Raw genomic sequence first — 15,762 nt, forward strand, 5'->3', positions numbered from 1 at the left:
CAACTGCAACACACTCCGAGGTCAGCAGGGATACCCCGTACAGGAGAGACACACAAAGACGGCAGCGCCTCTTTTCCTCTTCACCTCCACAGACATCACCACCCCCAGACAAACCGAAAAGAACGAATAAATGAGCAACAGAAACAACTGGAGGAGGGGAAGAAGATAATGTCATCCACAACAACAAGAAGGGGACATCGCCCGGTGCTTGTCAAGTACGCGTGTGCGTGTGTGGTGTCCACCAGGCTTTGGAGCGAAAGGGAAAAATCTTGACGGTGAGATGAAAAGCGAACGTGTGGGGTTAACAACAACAAAAAAGATGCACTCAGATAGCTCAAGAACGAAAAGGGGGATTGTCGCACAGGACACCAACGCCCACGCACGCACGCACATCCATAAACTTACGTAGGCCTAAGAGAGACCACAGAAAGAGAGAGAGGGCGCGTGAAGAAAATATGAGCACCAGCTGTGCGTCCCTGTTGATAACCCGGTTTTGCCGGCAGGAGGGAATAGACAAAGTGTGTGTGTGTATATATATATATATATGTATATATGAAGCAATCCCTGCCCAAGTCTCACTCAATTTCAAGTGTAGAAGATAGCGTCAACATAACAGCACAGGCAGACGTACACCAAAAGGGGGCAACAAACTTGGTAGTGCTAGGATGTGAAAGACCCAGAGCGACCCACACGCCTCACACACACACACACAATTTACACCTTCCACCTGGTTTGAGACGACGACGGCACACCACAGGAGGCGCTTTGAGCGGCCGGGAAAACGAAATCAAAAACAAAATCAGACGAACCGACGCACCGATTACGTGTGCTGGTAGACACGTGAACTGCTGTCTCACGTGCATTGTGTGCGTTTTTACATCAAAAGAATTCACAGTGTGCTTACGTGTGCGTGTACATCTATTTTGTGTGTTGGGGGTGTGATACTACAACGCACTGTCAAAATAGCACAAACATAAGTGCTTTGGGGGGGGGGAGGAGGAGGAGGAGGCAGGGCAGGGCAGGGCAGCTGAGCTAGTGTGACTACCACTCATGTCGCTTTTTCCACTCTTACTAACGAAGATGGAGATGTCCACGTCCGTCAGGAGTAATGAAGTGCTTACATCGACACACACACAAACACACACAAACACCATCACCGGCTAGGCGACGTGCATAGAGATGTACTACAGGATCCTCTACGACTTTCAAACATGAAAATGAGAGTGTGCATTAGGGTACACATGAAAGTTAGTCTGATTTTCTCCATATGGCCGATACGTGTACGTGTCACCTGTCTGTCTGTGTGTCTGTGTACATGCTCGCGCTGGATTGAGGGGTCATTGGCGTCCTCCAGGCTTTGTCCATGACTACAGAAAATTCTTTTCACCCTTTGTCATTTTGCTTCGGAGCCCTCGATTGGCGGAGCGAGAATGCAAACCAAGCTACTCAAACTCTCCACTTTCTTCAAGTAGAGACATTTCTTTCTTGGTGTCGCATCACACTTTGGCTTCAAGTGGCTGCGCATGCACCTTAGTACTCTCCTGCGTCTTGAACGAGGCAGTACAGGTGCAGCGGTTTTTTAGGGGTTAAGGGACCTTTTCCACCAGCCAGAAATGGGCTCGCATTTGGCACTGCTGCCTTCATTCCCGTCGCGTTGGCACCACTGCCGTGAATCGAGACGGCTTCCTGCTGATCCTGAGATTGATGCAACTCTGTAGTACGGGATGAGGAGGGCTTGCGCGTCGTGCTGATCTCCGCTAGGGAGACGAGGTCAGAAGGATCCATGTCGTCGTGCTCGAGCATGATGGTGATGCGGGTTGAGTAACGTGGCACTGTCGGGACTGCTCTCAACGAGTAGTCTCTCCACCTTGACTCCGTGCCTGAGGCGGAGGCGGAGACGGTCGATGGTCCAGGCGCGCACGTGCCGATCCACGCCTCTCGACGCGGCACGCAGCTTGCGCAGACCGTCAGCAGCGGCCTGACGGCGTAGGGGGATGTGAGGAACCTAGGCTGCGCTGGGACCGATTGATCGGGGGCGGCTTGCGTGACCACCTCACTGCTGTACATGGATTGATCGAATATCGGAAACGGCGGGATCGTGTTGTCGACGTCGTCCTCCTCTCCTTGGGCAGTGAGCCACTCGGCGCTGCTGTCGCTGTCAGATTTTCCCGACTCGAGCCCTCCCTTGTCTTGCGGCATGCTGCGTACAATGGCGCGCAGGACGGACTCAATGCTCTTGCACCACCCACTGCCCATCGCCACTGTCAGGTCCGTCTGGTGGGGATCGTGGAACCGCACCCGTGTGATGGCGTGATAGTGAGCAGGTACAAGGTAGCGGGATTGCGTCTCCTCGGCACGGCGCACCGCCTCTTTTTTCCAGGCCTGCAAAGCGAGAATGCGCTCCACAGGGGAGAGAGTCGGCAGCGGTGTGGAGGTGGCGGTTTCGGCTGAAAGGGAGTTTGCGGCACGGGCACTGCCACGACGCCGTCCACGGCGACCGCGTGCTTTGCCCTCGCGCTGCATGGATGTAGTCGTTTCCCCGGATGCTAAAGCCAGTGTGTCGACGGTTTCGCTCTTGTCGGTGGCTGCCACAGAGGGCAGCTGAAGGTGCAGTGGCGGTACCAGTTGTTCCATTTCGCGAACGTGTATGAAGACGGTATTGGTGGCGAGCTGCTCCGCGCAGAGGCGCTGTCGCAGCTCGAGGAACTGCTTCTCCGAAAGCGCAGGAAGTGCGTAGGTGCCGGCACCGGCACGGCTGCTGTCATCCCTCTCTTGCCCCGCGCTCATCGCAGATTTAGACTGGCTCCGAGTTACAGCTCCTCCAAGTGCTTCCGGAGCGTTAGGCGCTGGCGCCTGCGCGCGATTGAGGTCCTTTACATACATCTTGAGCTGCTCCTCGCTACGCGGAAGAGCCGTGAAGAGAAATGACACGGAGCCCGAGACCATGATGAGCTTGGTGATGCTGCTTCGCTCCGCGATGCGCTGCTCCTCTGTGCGCGGAGCAGTGTCAATCATGTTGTGCGTGTAGTAGACCGGCGGTGGTAGGCCGAAGAGAGAGGACGGCGTCAGTGGAGCGGTGTCCAAAGTACTGGCTTCCATTGTCACAGCCGGCTCCGAACGATTGCCTGCACCGTCTGAGGACAAGGATGAGGCAGTCCACCGATGCTTTCCGCGCTTTTTCCCCTGCGTAGACGAGGCGGCGATGGCGATCCCGGGTTCGCTCTCGACAACAGGAGGCGTTGGTGAGTCCAGTGGCGGGAGTGCTGTCGCGGCATCGCTGTGGCGCTTACGTGACGAGGCAGCGAAGAGGGAGGAGGTGGTGGTAGGTGATGGAATGCTTGCGCAGCGTGTCGCGTCAGTGGTACTTGTCCCTTGCTTTCTGCGACCTCGCTTGACCGTCTTGGGTTTGCCTGAGACGTCTTGCTCTGTCATGCGATGCAGCACTGAGCGTGCAGTGCCGCTTTCGGTCCCCACGGCGGCATCCGATGACGACGTGATGAGGGGTATAGAGGCTGCGGCGGACACGGTATCTAGTGCAGGTTTTACAATGCCCCCAGCAACACTGTAGTCAACCGCTGCTTTCTGCCGTGCTTGTTTGTGGTTGGCCTGTCCACTAGCGCGCGGCGATGCCACAGAGGCTCCAGTGTTGGTGGGCTGGTGCTGCTTGAGGAGGACAGCTGTTGTGCTGTATCCACGGCAACCACCATGGTCTATAGTGAAGACTCTGGATATCGACACCGAGCACCATCTCAGAGCGTGATCCTGAGAGGGTCTATGACTACAGGAAATGCGGCGCAACTGCGCGACAGGAGAGGCACCAACAACAGCGCCAACGTTGGCAGCGGCACGGTGGAGGATTAGCGAGCGCATAGGCGAGTGTTACAGAGAGTCAAGCGAGTAACACACACACACACACACACAGGAGGGGGGGGGAGAGAGAGAACGAGGGTGCTTAGCGAAGGAAAAGGGTAGGAGGTAAATGAGGGTTATAATTGGCTGATCAATTCACAGAAAATGAGGAGGAGGCCAGGAACAGAAACAACAAAGGGTAAAAAGCAGAGGTGTGGTGGTGACACAGCAACACGGGCTTCAGCAGTGTGTCGGAGAAGGGGGGGACAGGCGCACGCGCGCGCACACATACACACACCAAAAAAAAAACACAATGGAGGGGGGGGGGAGGGGCAAACAACACAGCGGCACAGGTATACGCAGTGGGGGCAGCTGAGAGAGGGTGTGGACAACACAAACCGTCCGTCCCTTTCTTTCTGTGTATAAATGAACTTGGGGCTTTTACGTCAGTGTCTCAGAAGGCGGCCGAGGATTGGCGGAAAAGACGAAGAGGAGGCAAAAAACAACAACAAACAAACAAACAAACGAATGAGGGGGGGACGGGGTGTGAGGATGTTTATATATGAACGGTCTATGAAGATGTAACGAGAATTGAGTCCGGTAGGTGCACGACAAGAGAAAGTTTGGGGGGGGGGAGGAGGAGGAGGTGGTGTGGGACCAAGACGGCAAAAGAAAACTCCAACAGAGTTCAGCGATGGTGTTACACACACACACACACACACACACAAATGAAAATCAGCAACAACGCTGACGATCACCAAGTCACTGTACTCGAAAAGGGAAAGATAAAGAGGGGGAGTAGTGAGGGTGGGCGGATGAATACAAAAAAAAAGCTTACAGCAGAAGCCAGGGAGAGTAGGAACGTGGGAGAAAATGACAGAATCGACGAACCTGTCAGCTCCCTCTTCTTTTTTTCTTTAAACCAACGGTGATGCGTATGGCGCGCCGTACAGCAAAGTCCAAGACCAAGTAAAACGAAAAAAAAAATGAATGAGGAGCAGAAGTAGCGAGGGAAAATTGTGTGGTGGTGTTGGTGTTGTTGTTTTGTGTGCGTCGTGCGGTGGACACGAGCACAGTTTTTCGCACCCTCAATTTGTACAGAAAGCCGCTGAATGTGATGATGGCGAAGGGTTCAGCAAGGATTTGGGGGTGGGGTGGGGAGGAGCTGTACAGAGAGGGGTGGGGATGCGAGTGCTCGTCGAATGAGAAATAGTAGAATATATGAATATATATATATATATATTTGCAGTGACAGAGGCAGCAAACAGCGGCGTGTGAACAGGAAAGACTTTGTAAAATGTTACCCATTCATGCGGAGAGGCAGATGACCGCGTAGATGCCCGTCGTGCCAGCCACCCTGGCTACTCTTTTTTTGAAATTGTCTTTTGTTGAAATCTATGAAATGGGGATGAACGGAGGGGGGGGGGGAAGAGTACTGCTGCTGGATTATGTATGTATATATATATCGAGCGCGCGCGTGCATGCGTGTAGAGGGGGGGGGCGCGAAATGGCGAAGAAAACAAAAAAGAATGAGAGATCAATAGAACGCGGAGATGGCGATGACAAAGAGAGCTGGGGAAACAACACCAAAAGGCTATCCTAGCCTCGTGTGGCCGTTGCAGTAGTTAGTTGACGTTTGTCAAGTGGTCGGAAAGGCAGCTCTACACTTCTCACGACGGCGCAATCCTTGAGTGTAACTCGCAGCTCTGTCTGGTGTTAATGTATATAAATGTCATTTTATTCGTATATTACCCCCCTTTCACAGCTTGTGGCCCTCTTGCAAGCGTAAAAATCTGTTTTTTTTTAAGGCCCTTGTCGCTCCTGCACACGAGACGCTTTGTATGTGAAGGTTTCTCGTAGGCCGTTCAAGGAATCGGGTGGGTGGCTGGGGGGGGCGCCCTTGTAGAGAATAAACATACCCCCCCCCCACTCTATTCCCCCGCGGGACTGGCGCACCTACCGGAAGAATAGCCACCAACAGGCGCCCTTGGTGAGAGGAAACAAATGTCAGACAGTGAAGCGACCAAGTGAAGCGCGATGGAGATTTGAGAAGGGTGCCACACACACTCACACACGAAGAAAGCCCCCCCCCCCGAGAAACCTGCAGGTGAGGCGACCTCTTGGGCGCGGAGAGGGACAGGATCAGCGACTCAAAGGTCTTGCGAAGGAAAGAGGAAACGCGAATAGGCACGATGAATTTCAAAAAGAAACGGGGAGAGGGGGGGGGGGAGGGCTAGCACAGGGGCGAGGGGTGTGAACAGTAATGGTGGGGCGAATGTGAGTGAGTCGCGATTGGTGGCCCAAAGCTACTTGGTATCGAGGTCGAGTAGTGGCACACGCGGTAAGGATTGCTGCAGCTTTGCTTTCTTGTTCCGCATTCTTTCTAAACTTGCGTCGAATGCGCGAGTACCCGCAATGAAGGCGGGCACCGTCGCAGTCGCTGCGACAGCGTCGTCGCGGTGAAAAAAGAGGTGTGATTGCAGCTGGGCAGCGCTGATCGCGTTCGGTGGCACATTTTTGCCAAAAGCCTCGACCATGTCCTCCGTTGCATTTGGGAAGAACTTGCGATACATAGACTGCGATTGCTTCACGTCCAGGAGCCCAATTTCAACTTTAACGTCTGCTCTGCCTGGCCGAATCAGCGCTGCGTCTAGCAGCTCCACGTGATTTGTTGTCATGAAAACCAGGCGGCCTTCCTGGGCGCCGACGCCATCGAGGGCGTTGAGAAGGCCGCTCATGGTAACATTGCACTCGTTGCTGAACGCGCGGTCGATGTCCTCCAGAAGGACAATAGTGTCCACGCGCGCATCGTTGAGCAGCGATGTGAGCGACTCGTCGTTGAGGTTTCGGTTCGACAAATTCAGAAGCGAGATGGAGAGGCGCAGCTCACCGGCAAGCGCCATGACAAAACTCGTCTTTCCGCAACCTGGAGGGCCGTGCAGAAGATACCCGCGGCGGTACGGCACGCCCAGCTGCTTGTAAAACGAGCTCGAGTTGAGAAATTTCCTGACATCGCCCAAAATGAATTCTGACATGCCCTCCGGTAGGACGACGGACTGGATGGCGCGCCGTGATCGTGGGCGGGGCTGACGAGTCCAGCTGCTCCCACCATTCAAGTACACCACCGTATGATCGCTGTCTTCTTGCTCGGCAAATTGCTGCGCCTGCTTTACGACATTTTGGAGCACTGCTGCACTCGTGCCAATGGTGGTGAATTCGAGAGTTTCAAAAAGTGCATCATTGTAGCCGGGGCTGACGTTGTCACGACGTCGCCGCGTTAATGTCAGCGGGCGGCCCTCGTAAAAAAAGTAGTGCCGCTGATTCGGACAAGGGCCGAAGAGACACTCCGTCCGGGTGCGGTCGCTTGACGAGTAGTCCAGTGACGCCGACCGTGTCAGCACCGACATCTGCTGCACTTTAAACGTTTTTTGGTGAGACAACCAACGCAGAATCCACTCATAGGCGTTATCACGGTTCGACACCTCCAGCGAGACGACAAACTTTCGCTTCATGAGGGCCTGGAGCATTATTGATGCTTGGCGGCCAAGAGCACCACCAACAGTGAGCACCCAGAGGCCAGCACCGGCACTAAAGTAGGGGTTGCTGAGTAGCGGCCCGATGGTACGCGCAAAGACGCTGTTGGAGCGGTCCCACCCCTCCGGCAGAAGTCCGGCGAGGTCGATCTGCGGCGACGGCACACCGCTTGTGTTCGCCTGGCTGAGATGCGCATCTGCAGTGGTGGTGGCAGACGGGGCAGCATCAGCGAGAGTACCGCTCCCTTTCGAGAGCATCGTTCAGGTCTTCCTTTGGGATGTCGAAAAGCTTCCAAAACCTCCCCCTCAAAATTGTGTGCGTCAGGAGCGGCAGGGTGTGAGAGGTTGTTTTTTTTTTTTGGGGGGGGGGGGGGAGGGAAGGTGGTGGTGAAAAGACAGGGACAGTGGCGAAGTGTTCAAAGTGCAGGACATGCTGGGGGAGACCGTACGTGAGGGCTTCTCTGGTGGCAGAGAGGCGCGCCACAGGGAGCATACTCTGGCGCGAGAAGCAACGAGAGAGAGAGAGTGAGGTGTCATAGCAGCACTGTCGTCTGCGCAACTTTGGCGCTCGCTGACATGTGAGCCCTCCCCCCCCCCGCCGCCGCCGCCGCACACCTCCTAAATCAGAAACGTGGCTCTGTGCGCTGTATCGCATCCACAGTGGGCCGATGGCATTGCTTTATGTCTTGCTGCCCTCCGTATTGAGGGCATCTCTGGCTATCTCAGCGGCTTCGCCGTCAAGACAGCTTCCCGGGAAATGTGAATATTTGCCAGTGGGGTAAGAGCGGACTCCCGCTCGTCACATAAGTCCAGTGGCTGGGGCGCCGTATCCACCCTCTATGGTGCGGATGCGCCAAAGCAACTCCTCCATTTGACGAAGCAGGCGATGGGAAGAAGCCGTAGGCACACAACCCGATTCGAGCGTTGCGTAGTCACCGTGGGCTTGCAGATGAGCACCACCGTTCCGCTGCCGCTGTGGCAGAGGTGATGTGTGAGGTGAGTCCACCAGCGCGGCGGTATAGCGCGGCGCCGCGGCACCTTGGGGGGGCCGCGGTGTACCTTTAGCCTCACACGTGGTCGATAGAGGAGTTGCCGTCGGCGATCGCCGCAGTGCTCTGATTTCTGAGCTGTCGTCGCCCTTCTTGTCGTGCCAGTGCGGCTCGACGGTGTTGTTGAGGAGTAGAGCCCTCGGCCGTGTCGCTGTTCGACGGGGGGTCGATGACCTGGAAAAGGGAGGATCATAACGCGCTTGCCACGCTGGCGGCGTCGTTTTCAACCATGTTCTCGATGCTCGGGCACGTGGACCAGCGAGCAACAGGGAGGGTCGCTGGTGACCTTGCACCGCCAGCAGCTGGCGCTGCAGCGCGATGGTGCGTTTTCCATGTGGAATAGCGAGCTGCCTAGATTGAGCGACCCGCAAACCGCCGTGCGTGGCCGCCGTTGGGGCAACACGATCATCTCTATTTATGTCACCGAACCCCACACTGTGTGGTACACCACGAGCTGCTGCCTCCGTTGCCGAGGCGCTTTCGCGCGTGGCGGCTACGCTGCTACCGCGAGCTGGAGACCTCTGTGGTGATCGCATGACGTGCGTGAACCCGCGGCCGGCGTGTCTCCGACGGCCTCTTTGCGACTTGCTAGGGGACGCCGATGAAGATGCCGCAGAGTGGGGAGGCAGTGGAAGCAGTGCTATCGCTGCTGGATCGGTGGAGTTCTCGATGTGCTCTTCTTCAGCACCAGCTTCCACGCGGCTTTCCGTCTTGATGATTCCTGTAATGCTCAACACTGCCCCATTTCCCCTGAGAGAACTCATTCCTGCAGCGTCCTGGGCGGCGGCGGGCAGACCCCGCCGCCGATCTACGTTGTACCGCCGAATCGTGAAACTGTGTGTGCGCCAGTGAAAAAAAGTTCGTGCGATCTGGTTGAACCGCCAAAAACGCTCTGCATCTGTGACCATAACCGCGCTGAAAAGTTGTCGCCGATGTTTGACATGCTGGGCAGCTCTACGGCGCCATGTGCGCAGGACTCTTCTCCCCTGAAGCTGCTCGCTGATTTTGAGTGCCAGCTCCTCTTGTCCTTGTCGCAAAATCACACACAGCTGCATTCGCTGCTGCCAGTGGAGAAAGGCAGGATGAAGGACGTGGCGGTGTTTCTGCCGTGCTACGCAGGCCCGAACGTATGTCTCACGTCGCCAACGTTGCACCCACTGGGCAAAACACATCGCCGCCCGCTGCGCCACACGAAACGCGCGGATTTGGGGCTCCCTCTCGCGCCGCATCTGTCGTTCCCGCCACCGCGATCGCCAATTTTCCCACGCCTCCCGGACCAGAGTTCTTTGCGGCAGCCTGGCTTCGACAAAGCGGTTTAGTCGTGTGGCGATGGTGCGTTTCCATGTCCACCGCTGGAATGCGCGCCTTGCGATGAGGGCGTTGGCCTGCATCATGGCAAGACGGAGCGCTTCCCGCCGCATACAGGCCTCCTTCATGAGCAACAGAGTCGCGGCACCACGCTTTCTGGCATGAAAACGATCCGCGGTAGACTCATGGCGCCTGTGGAGCCACTGTGTCCACACCTGCCACTTCACCAGCCGTGCACCGATGAGTGGTTGCGGTGTGGCGCGCTGTGCTTGCACAAACCGGGTGTTGCACTCCCAGGCGCGAAGCGCGCGATGCCCAAGCGTGGACAAGAGGAAGTGCCGCGCCAGGGCGGCCATTTTCCATCGCTGGAGAAGTCCTCGAAAGTACTGGAGTGCATTCTTTGCCGTGTATGCGTCACAACGTGCGAGGTCACTCGCTTCCTTGTCACGCTGAAGAGTCGTTGCTTGTCGACGCTTCCACTGAGCCCAGCAGTGCGCCCTTGTGGCCTCTCGCCGCTGCGTCAGGAGAAAGCGTGCTGCCAGCGCTTCGTACAAGCGGTGGTCGCGCCAGTAGGAGAAAACTTGCCGTGCAACGGCATTTCGGCGTCGCCGCACCATGTCGCGGACGAGCTCTTCCTGTCGCTCTTCTCGGTGGGGGAGCGGGATCATGGAGCTTGCTGTACGGTTGTCTGACGCAGTGGTGGGGCTGGGATCTACTGTGAATTCTCGCTCCGAGGGTGAGGTTGAGGCCCGTGCACTGGCAAACAAAGACTCCACTGCGTTGCCGTGTCCCTGCCGCAGAGGACTCCCTCGGTGACGTTGATGCGGTTCCTCTTCACACCCCTCACGCACGTTGCCTGGCTTCTCCTCGCTATCCATGCCGGGTGATGACGAGTCTCGCGTCCTCGCCACGCCACGCAATACGTTATCTAGTTGACACGTCATTGACGCGCTCGCAGCAGCGTCTGCGGGGTCTCTATCTGCGAGTACGGTTACTGTGGGTGTGCTTGCGGAATGAGGGCCGTCTTGGCTCTGGATGGAGGAAAGTGGCTCAGTCTCCGGTGCAATCATAGATGCATCGTGGGCCAGCACTTCCCTGAAACACACTGTTGAATGCACTCCACTGAACTGGCCGTCGACATTCCCAGGCTTCGGCGGTTCTGCTGGCGTCTGCGTGGAGACTGCCTGCGGCAACGTAACTGCTTCAGAAGCATCGTTCGGCCTCGAAAAAAGTCGTCGGTCCTCTTCCATCCCCTTTCCAAGCCCAGCAAACGACGGCATTCTCAGGTCCGTAGAGGGGTTCCTAATTTGAGCGGTCAGCGCAGATGGGTGCGACTTCACCTCTGGAAGAGCATCCACTGCGTTAGAGAGGTGTGCTACCACGCGCAGACCGCGCCGCGCCCGCCACCGCTCTAGCGTATGTCGTAGGAGATAGGTGTGGTACCACAGCTTGCTCTGCTCGTTCAGCGCGACCTGCGCACACCACCGAGGAAGATCATCGAGAAGCCAGCGATGGACACACCCCTTTTCAGAGGTATTCGCAACGCGAGGGCTTCCCCCCCATGGCGATGGTGCGGAGCTTTGGCGGTGACCCTTTCCAGTGCCCAGGAATGAGAAGTACAATGGCAAAGAGTCCACGACAAAAACTCTACACTGGCGCGCCGCCGGCATCGAAACGGCGCGTAGGGCGTTGGCATCATTGTCGTCATTATCGGCGCTCTCCGGGGGCACACCGAGCAAAAAAGAGTCTCGGCCGTCTGTCGGAGCGAATTCCATCTCGGTAGTGCTCAACGCTCTCGACGGCAGGGTCGACCCCAGGAAGGGGGGAGGGTTGGAGCTAAATGAGAGCAGCAGCCACTCGGTGAACGTGACGAGAGCCGTCGCACACCATCCAGATTCGCGCGTGCGCAACTCTTCGGCAGCCCGTGCGTCTGTCAGCAGCTGCGAGGCATGCGTCGGGGCCGAGTGTCTATCCATTAAGGAGGCCGGCACGAGAGATGCCGCCGTCCACGTCGAGCAGCGCAACAGATGAGCTGCTGTGAGAAGGCCATAGATGGAGGCGTTTGTGATGCATTCCCGGGCTTCAGCGGAGGTCAACCCGTGTGATTCCCCCATGCCTTGATGGCTTCGAGGCTTGAAGTGTGCGCCTTCGTGCGAAGGGGTGCGCTGAAATAGCGAGAAGCTCCGGACATGACACGGCGGTGTTACAGGTTCCGAGTCTACCGGAGGACAGCACTCGCTTTCACTGATGAACTCTCGACAGCGATGTAGCTCATCTCCCAATTCTACAACTCCCGACTGCGAGAGTGCATAGAGGGAAAAAATGAGGCGAATGGCCTCGGCGCAAACAGCCTCGTAAACAACAGCACACGCCCCTTGGAGCGCTGCTACCGGGGGGTCTGTGGAGAGGGTCAGGAAGGCGGACTCGTCTGAGCCCGATCTCATTCTATGTTTTTTGCACTTATCGGTGAGAGTGTGCGCATGTGTAGAGAGCCCCCCTTTTTTGTTTTGCAGTCAAGGTGCAATAGTGAGTTGGTTCTCTAAAGAAATCCGTGTTTTCAAGACGGGGTGGTGGCTGTGTTGTTTCAAAGGCAAGTTGGGTTCGTGGTCCGTTAAAAAAAAAGCTCAGCGCGGCGGATGTCCACCCTTGAACTCCCCCACCCACATATAAGTCCTCCCATGTGTTCCCGGTTGTTGTTGTGATATGCATGTGGGGAGGAGAAAAAAGTGGAGAACGCAGTGCGGAGGTGATCATGGAGACGTACACACACACACAGAGGCGTGAGCACTATGCCATAGTTTCACCAAATAGCGAGAGGACATGAATGCATGGGGAGGGGTGGGGGCTTTTCGGAGAGCGAGTCGGTTGCCGTTGCTGTTCGACGAGCCGATTTCCGGGTGCATACACCAGCGTCGTCTTTTGTTTGTTTGTTTCTCGTCTTGCTTCCCACAGAATCTCTGATACATATGCAGACGCGCGCGCACACACGCAAGCATACACAGAGAAAAAAAAATGGAAAGCAGCATTGGGACAACGACCAGAAAGCATGATGAAGGAAGCGAGCCGAAAGGCGTGACAGAGTCTCGAATGGGGAGGAGGAATAAAAAACAAGTCAAACAAAGCAAGTCGGCGCAGGTACCGTTTCTCATAGATGCACGTTTCTCAGAGAGAGTTCGCCCTTCGTGTAAGAGGCACGCTCGCGCGTGTGTATGGCGGTCTCTCTCTATGCCGGGAACAGTGGTGCAGACATCCTGTCATTCACAGACGAGATCGGACAACGAAGCATGAAAAAAAGAGGGGGTGCGTACACAAACACACACACACACAATATATATATATATATATATGTGTAAATATACAGAGAGAGAGAGACAAGTCAACGCCGGTCTTGCAATAACCACCAGCGTGTAGAGCCACAATCACGACTCCCCCCCCATTTGTTTGAAAAGAGGAAAAGTGTGAGCGCTCCGCTCCGTCAAAATAAGACCCCGCCCCCCCCCCCCCGTCAAAAAAGGGGGGAGGGGGGCGGGGAAAAAAACACCGTGGGCCATGGGAGGCCTCAGGGCCACTTTGGTGCCTTCTTGTGGAGGTGAACTCTCATCAGGGGCGCGTCCACTTCAACGCAGTGGCACGAGTTCATACGCATATGCGTATTGGGTTCTGTCTGGTGGTTCTCCTTTAGGTGATAAAAATGCTCACAGTTGAGTCGAGTGCGTCTTGATTGATGGCAACACACTTCGAGACCATCTCACCAGTCGTGCGTGCGCGCGGCATTGCCAGCGCGGAGGCTGAACTGTCGTCTGTGCTCAAGCCGCTCTCGACACAGTAAAACCTTGTGGGTCGCTTCAAGAAGAGAATGTCCTCACTCCACACCTTGTCCGCCAGAAGCATCTCCTGTGGTGTCAAAAGGGTATCCGTGGTGAGTGTGCGTTGCAGTTCTGCTCTCTTTTTGGACTCCGCAGCGGTTTCTTCAGCGTCCGTCGCCGCCACGGAATGCCCTTCTGCCCACTTCTGCAAGCCATACACCAGCAGATCTTCAATGATGTTCATCATGGCGCTGTCGAAGGCTTCGTCACCGGACTGCGTATGCAGGTGGTGGCGAGGTATGTTTGCAATACGACTCAAAACACACGCCTTGTAGCGCTCCAGCGGTGTCGCGGCGCTGGATGACGTCTTGCTCGCAGAAGTTGACGCGGCGTTCGCCAACTCCGAGGGCGCCGCGGTGCCGAGGTGTTGCTCCAGGGTTCGCTCCAGCACCATGCGGTCCAGGTACTCGTCCTTCAAATACATGGCGGCACTCACGACACGTGCGACGAGATCTGGCATTGTCGCACCAGCAGCCGCTGCAGCACCAGCCGTGTCGGCGGTGGACGAGGCCTGTGAGTGGAGCACACCAGTAGCCCCCATTTCTCGTCGTTGCTGCTGTTGTTGAGTCGGTGGGGATTGGCCAGAGGAAGCAGGTGGGGTGGAGTTCCGATTCCCGCGCGGCCCGCCAGAGGGACTGACATCGACTAAGCTCGCCAGTGTAGGCTGTGGGAGTGGAGATCGTGGCAAGGAAGGCGTTTGCGCACCAGTGGCGCTGCTCCTCGGGTGGAATGGAGATGGGAGTTGCATGGGTGACCTCAAAACCTGAGTAGCCACCGTTGGGACGGCTGTGTCTTCCGTCGCACTAGCCGGCTGTTTGATTGGAGACGACTCCGTTCCATTGGCCGAAGCTGCGAAGATGCGTTCGCGGTGGCGCAGAACGAGCCTTGGAAACCAATGCAGTGGAAGGCCGTATTCACGAACCAAGTGCTCAGCAATGTCGATGCGGTTTGTTACAATCAAGTACTCGACCATCTCTGCGCGGAGGCGAAGCTGCTGCTGGGTAAAGCGCAGATTCTCGGGTTGAAGAAGGTGCGGGGTCGATGGCGGGCAGGCTTGCTGAAGAAGGTGAGCTGCATTGTCGCTCGTATTCTTGGCGACGGAGAATGAGGAAGCCGCGGTGTCCCGCTCGTTTGGCGCACCGCGAGTGCCGCCAGGGCAATGTTCTAGGGATTCCACGTTCGCCGCCAGCAGTGGTGTTTGTTGCAGGTACGCCGGCACCTCGTCAGACAGCAGCTCATGCAGGCGTACTAGGTACGGTTTATACTTTTGCTTCACACTTTCAAGACGGGTTGCCACTTTTTTCAAGGAGGCCCCGGTCGCCGCAGCGTTTGGTGTACCTGCTTCTCGTTTCTGAAGAGCGTTTACAGCAGACCGAACGGGTTGAAGTTCTTTTTGGAGTTTCTGCACCTCGCGCAGCAGATCTGTCATTTCTTGGCGAGCAGCGCTCATTTCGACGGCGCGTGCCTTGGCTCTGGCGCCACAGAAAAAAGTGGAAGACCTTCAATTGTGTGTGTGTGTGTGTGTGTGTGTGTTGGAAGCACACGGATTCAACACGACAAAATAATAGTAATCCCCCCCCCCCCAAAAAAAAAAAGAAAAAAACAGTAGAAATGAGGCGATGCCGAGTGGAGGATGATGGATGGAAGGATGATTATGAGCAGAGATATGTGCAGCTATTTTTTCTTTTACGCCTTCGCTTGTGCTCCGTGACTGGTAGAGACCGTTTGTGTGATTGTGTGTTGTTGACGCTCCTGGTTTTTTCGCATCGAGATGTCCAAGAGATCGGATAGTGAGACGTGAGAAAGCGACAACAATGGAGGATTGGGAGGGGAGGGGGATACAGAAGCATATTGCATCTCTTGAGGGGTCCGTCCGTCGCATTCCGTTCTTCTTTGCCGAGGGTGGTGCCCTGAAGATCTTCGCCTCTGCCCCACGCGTGATTCCGAATCGGTGGGGTTGGGGGTGGGGGGCGGGGAAACGATGCCTGTTTAGGATACGAACGGACGCACACCGCGGAGTTATGAGTAGCAAATATCTGCCGTCAGCACGGGGAAGGAACATAAAAAAGGGAACAAAAGAGGTGACATGCGGCGATAAGCCAGACTACTTTGTGCGCTGCGAGTTCAAGAGGGTACATCTCCACCACAGGCAAAGAT

The 15,762-nt window shown here is 56.1% G+C and overlaps 4 protein-coding genes across 4 annotated transcripts; all 4 read right to left on the reverse strand.

Moving 5' to 3' along the window:
• Positions 1-1,530: 1,530 nt before the first annotated feature.
• JKF63_01743 (uncharacterized protein) lies at positions 1,531-3,870 on the reverse strand (the record flags this gene model as incomplete). The annotated part of the gene is made up of 1 exon (XM_067897789.1): positions 1,531-3,870. One exon carries the CDS (start codon positions 3,868-3,870, stop codon positions 1,531-1,533), a length of 2,340 nt encoding a protein of 779 aa, XP_067753946.1.
• Positions 3,871-6,155: 2,285 nt separating this feature from the next.
• JKF63_01744 (uncharacterized protein) lies at positions 6,156-7,640 on the reverse strand (the record flags this gene model as incomplete). The annotated part of the gene is made up of 1 exon (XM_067897790.1): positions 6,156-7,640. The coding sequence occupies one exon, from the start codon at positions 7,638-7,640 to the stop codon at positions 6,156-6,158; it is 1,485 nt and encodes a 494-aa protein (XP_067753947.1).
• Positions 7,641-8,181: 541 nt separating this feature from the next.
• JKF63_01745 (uncharacterized protein) lies at positions 8,182-12,183 on the reverse strand (the record flags this gene model as incomplete). The annotated part of the gene is made up of 1 exon (XM_067897791.1): positions 8,182-12,183. One exon carries the CDS (start codon positions 12,181-12,183, stop codon positions 8,182-8,184), a length of 4,002 nt encoding a protein of 1,333 aa, XP_067753948.1.
• Positions 12,184-13,417: 1,234 nt separating this feature from the next.
• On the reverse strand, positions 13,418-15,055 carry JKF63_01746 (uncharacterized protein; the record flags this gene model as incomplete). Its single annotated transcript, XM_067897792.1, has 1 exon — positions 13,418-15,055. One exon carries the CDS (start codon positions 15,053-15,055, stop codon positions 13,418-13,420), a length of 1,638 nt encoding a protein of 545 aa, XP_067753949.1.
• Positions 15,056-15,762: the final 707 nt, after the last annotated feature.

The sequence above is a fragment of the Porcisia hertigi genome, chromosome 34, assembly GCF_017918235.1.
Source record: "Porcisia hertigi strain C119 chromosome 34, whole genome shotgun sequence".
Classification (NCBI taxonomy): Eukaryota; Euglenozoa; class Kinetoplastea; order Trypanosomatida; family Trypanosomatidae; genus Porcisia; species Porcisia hertigi.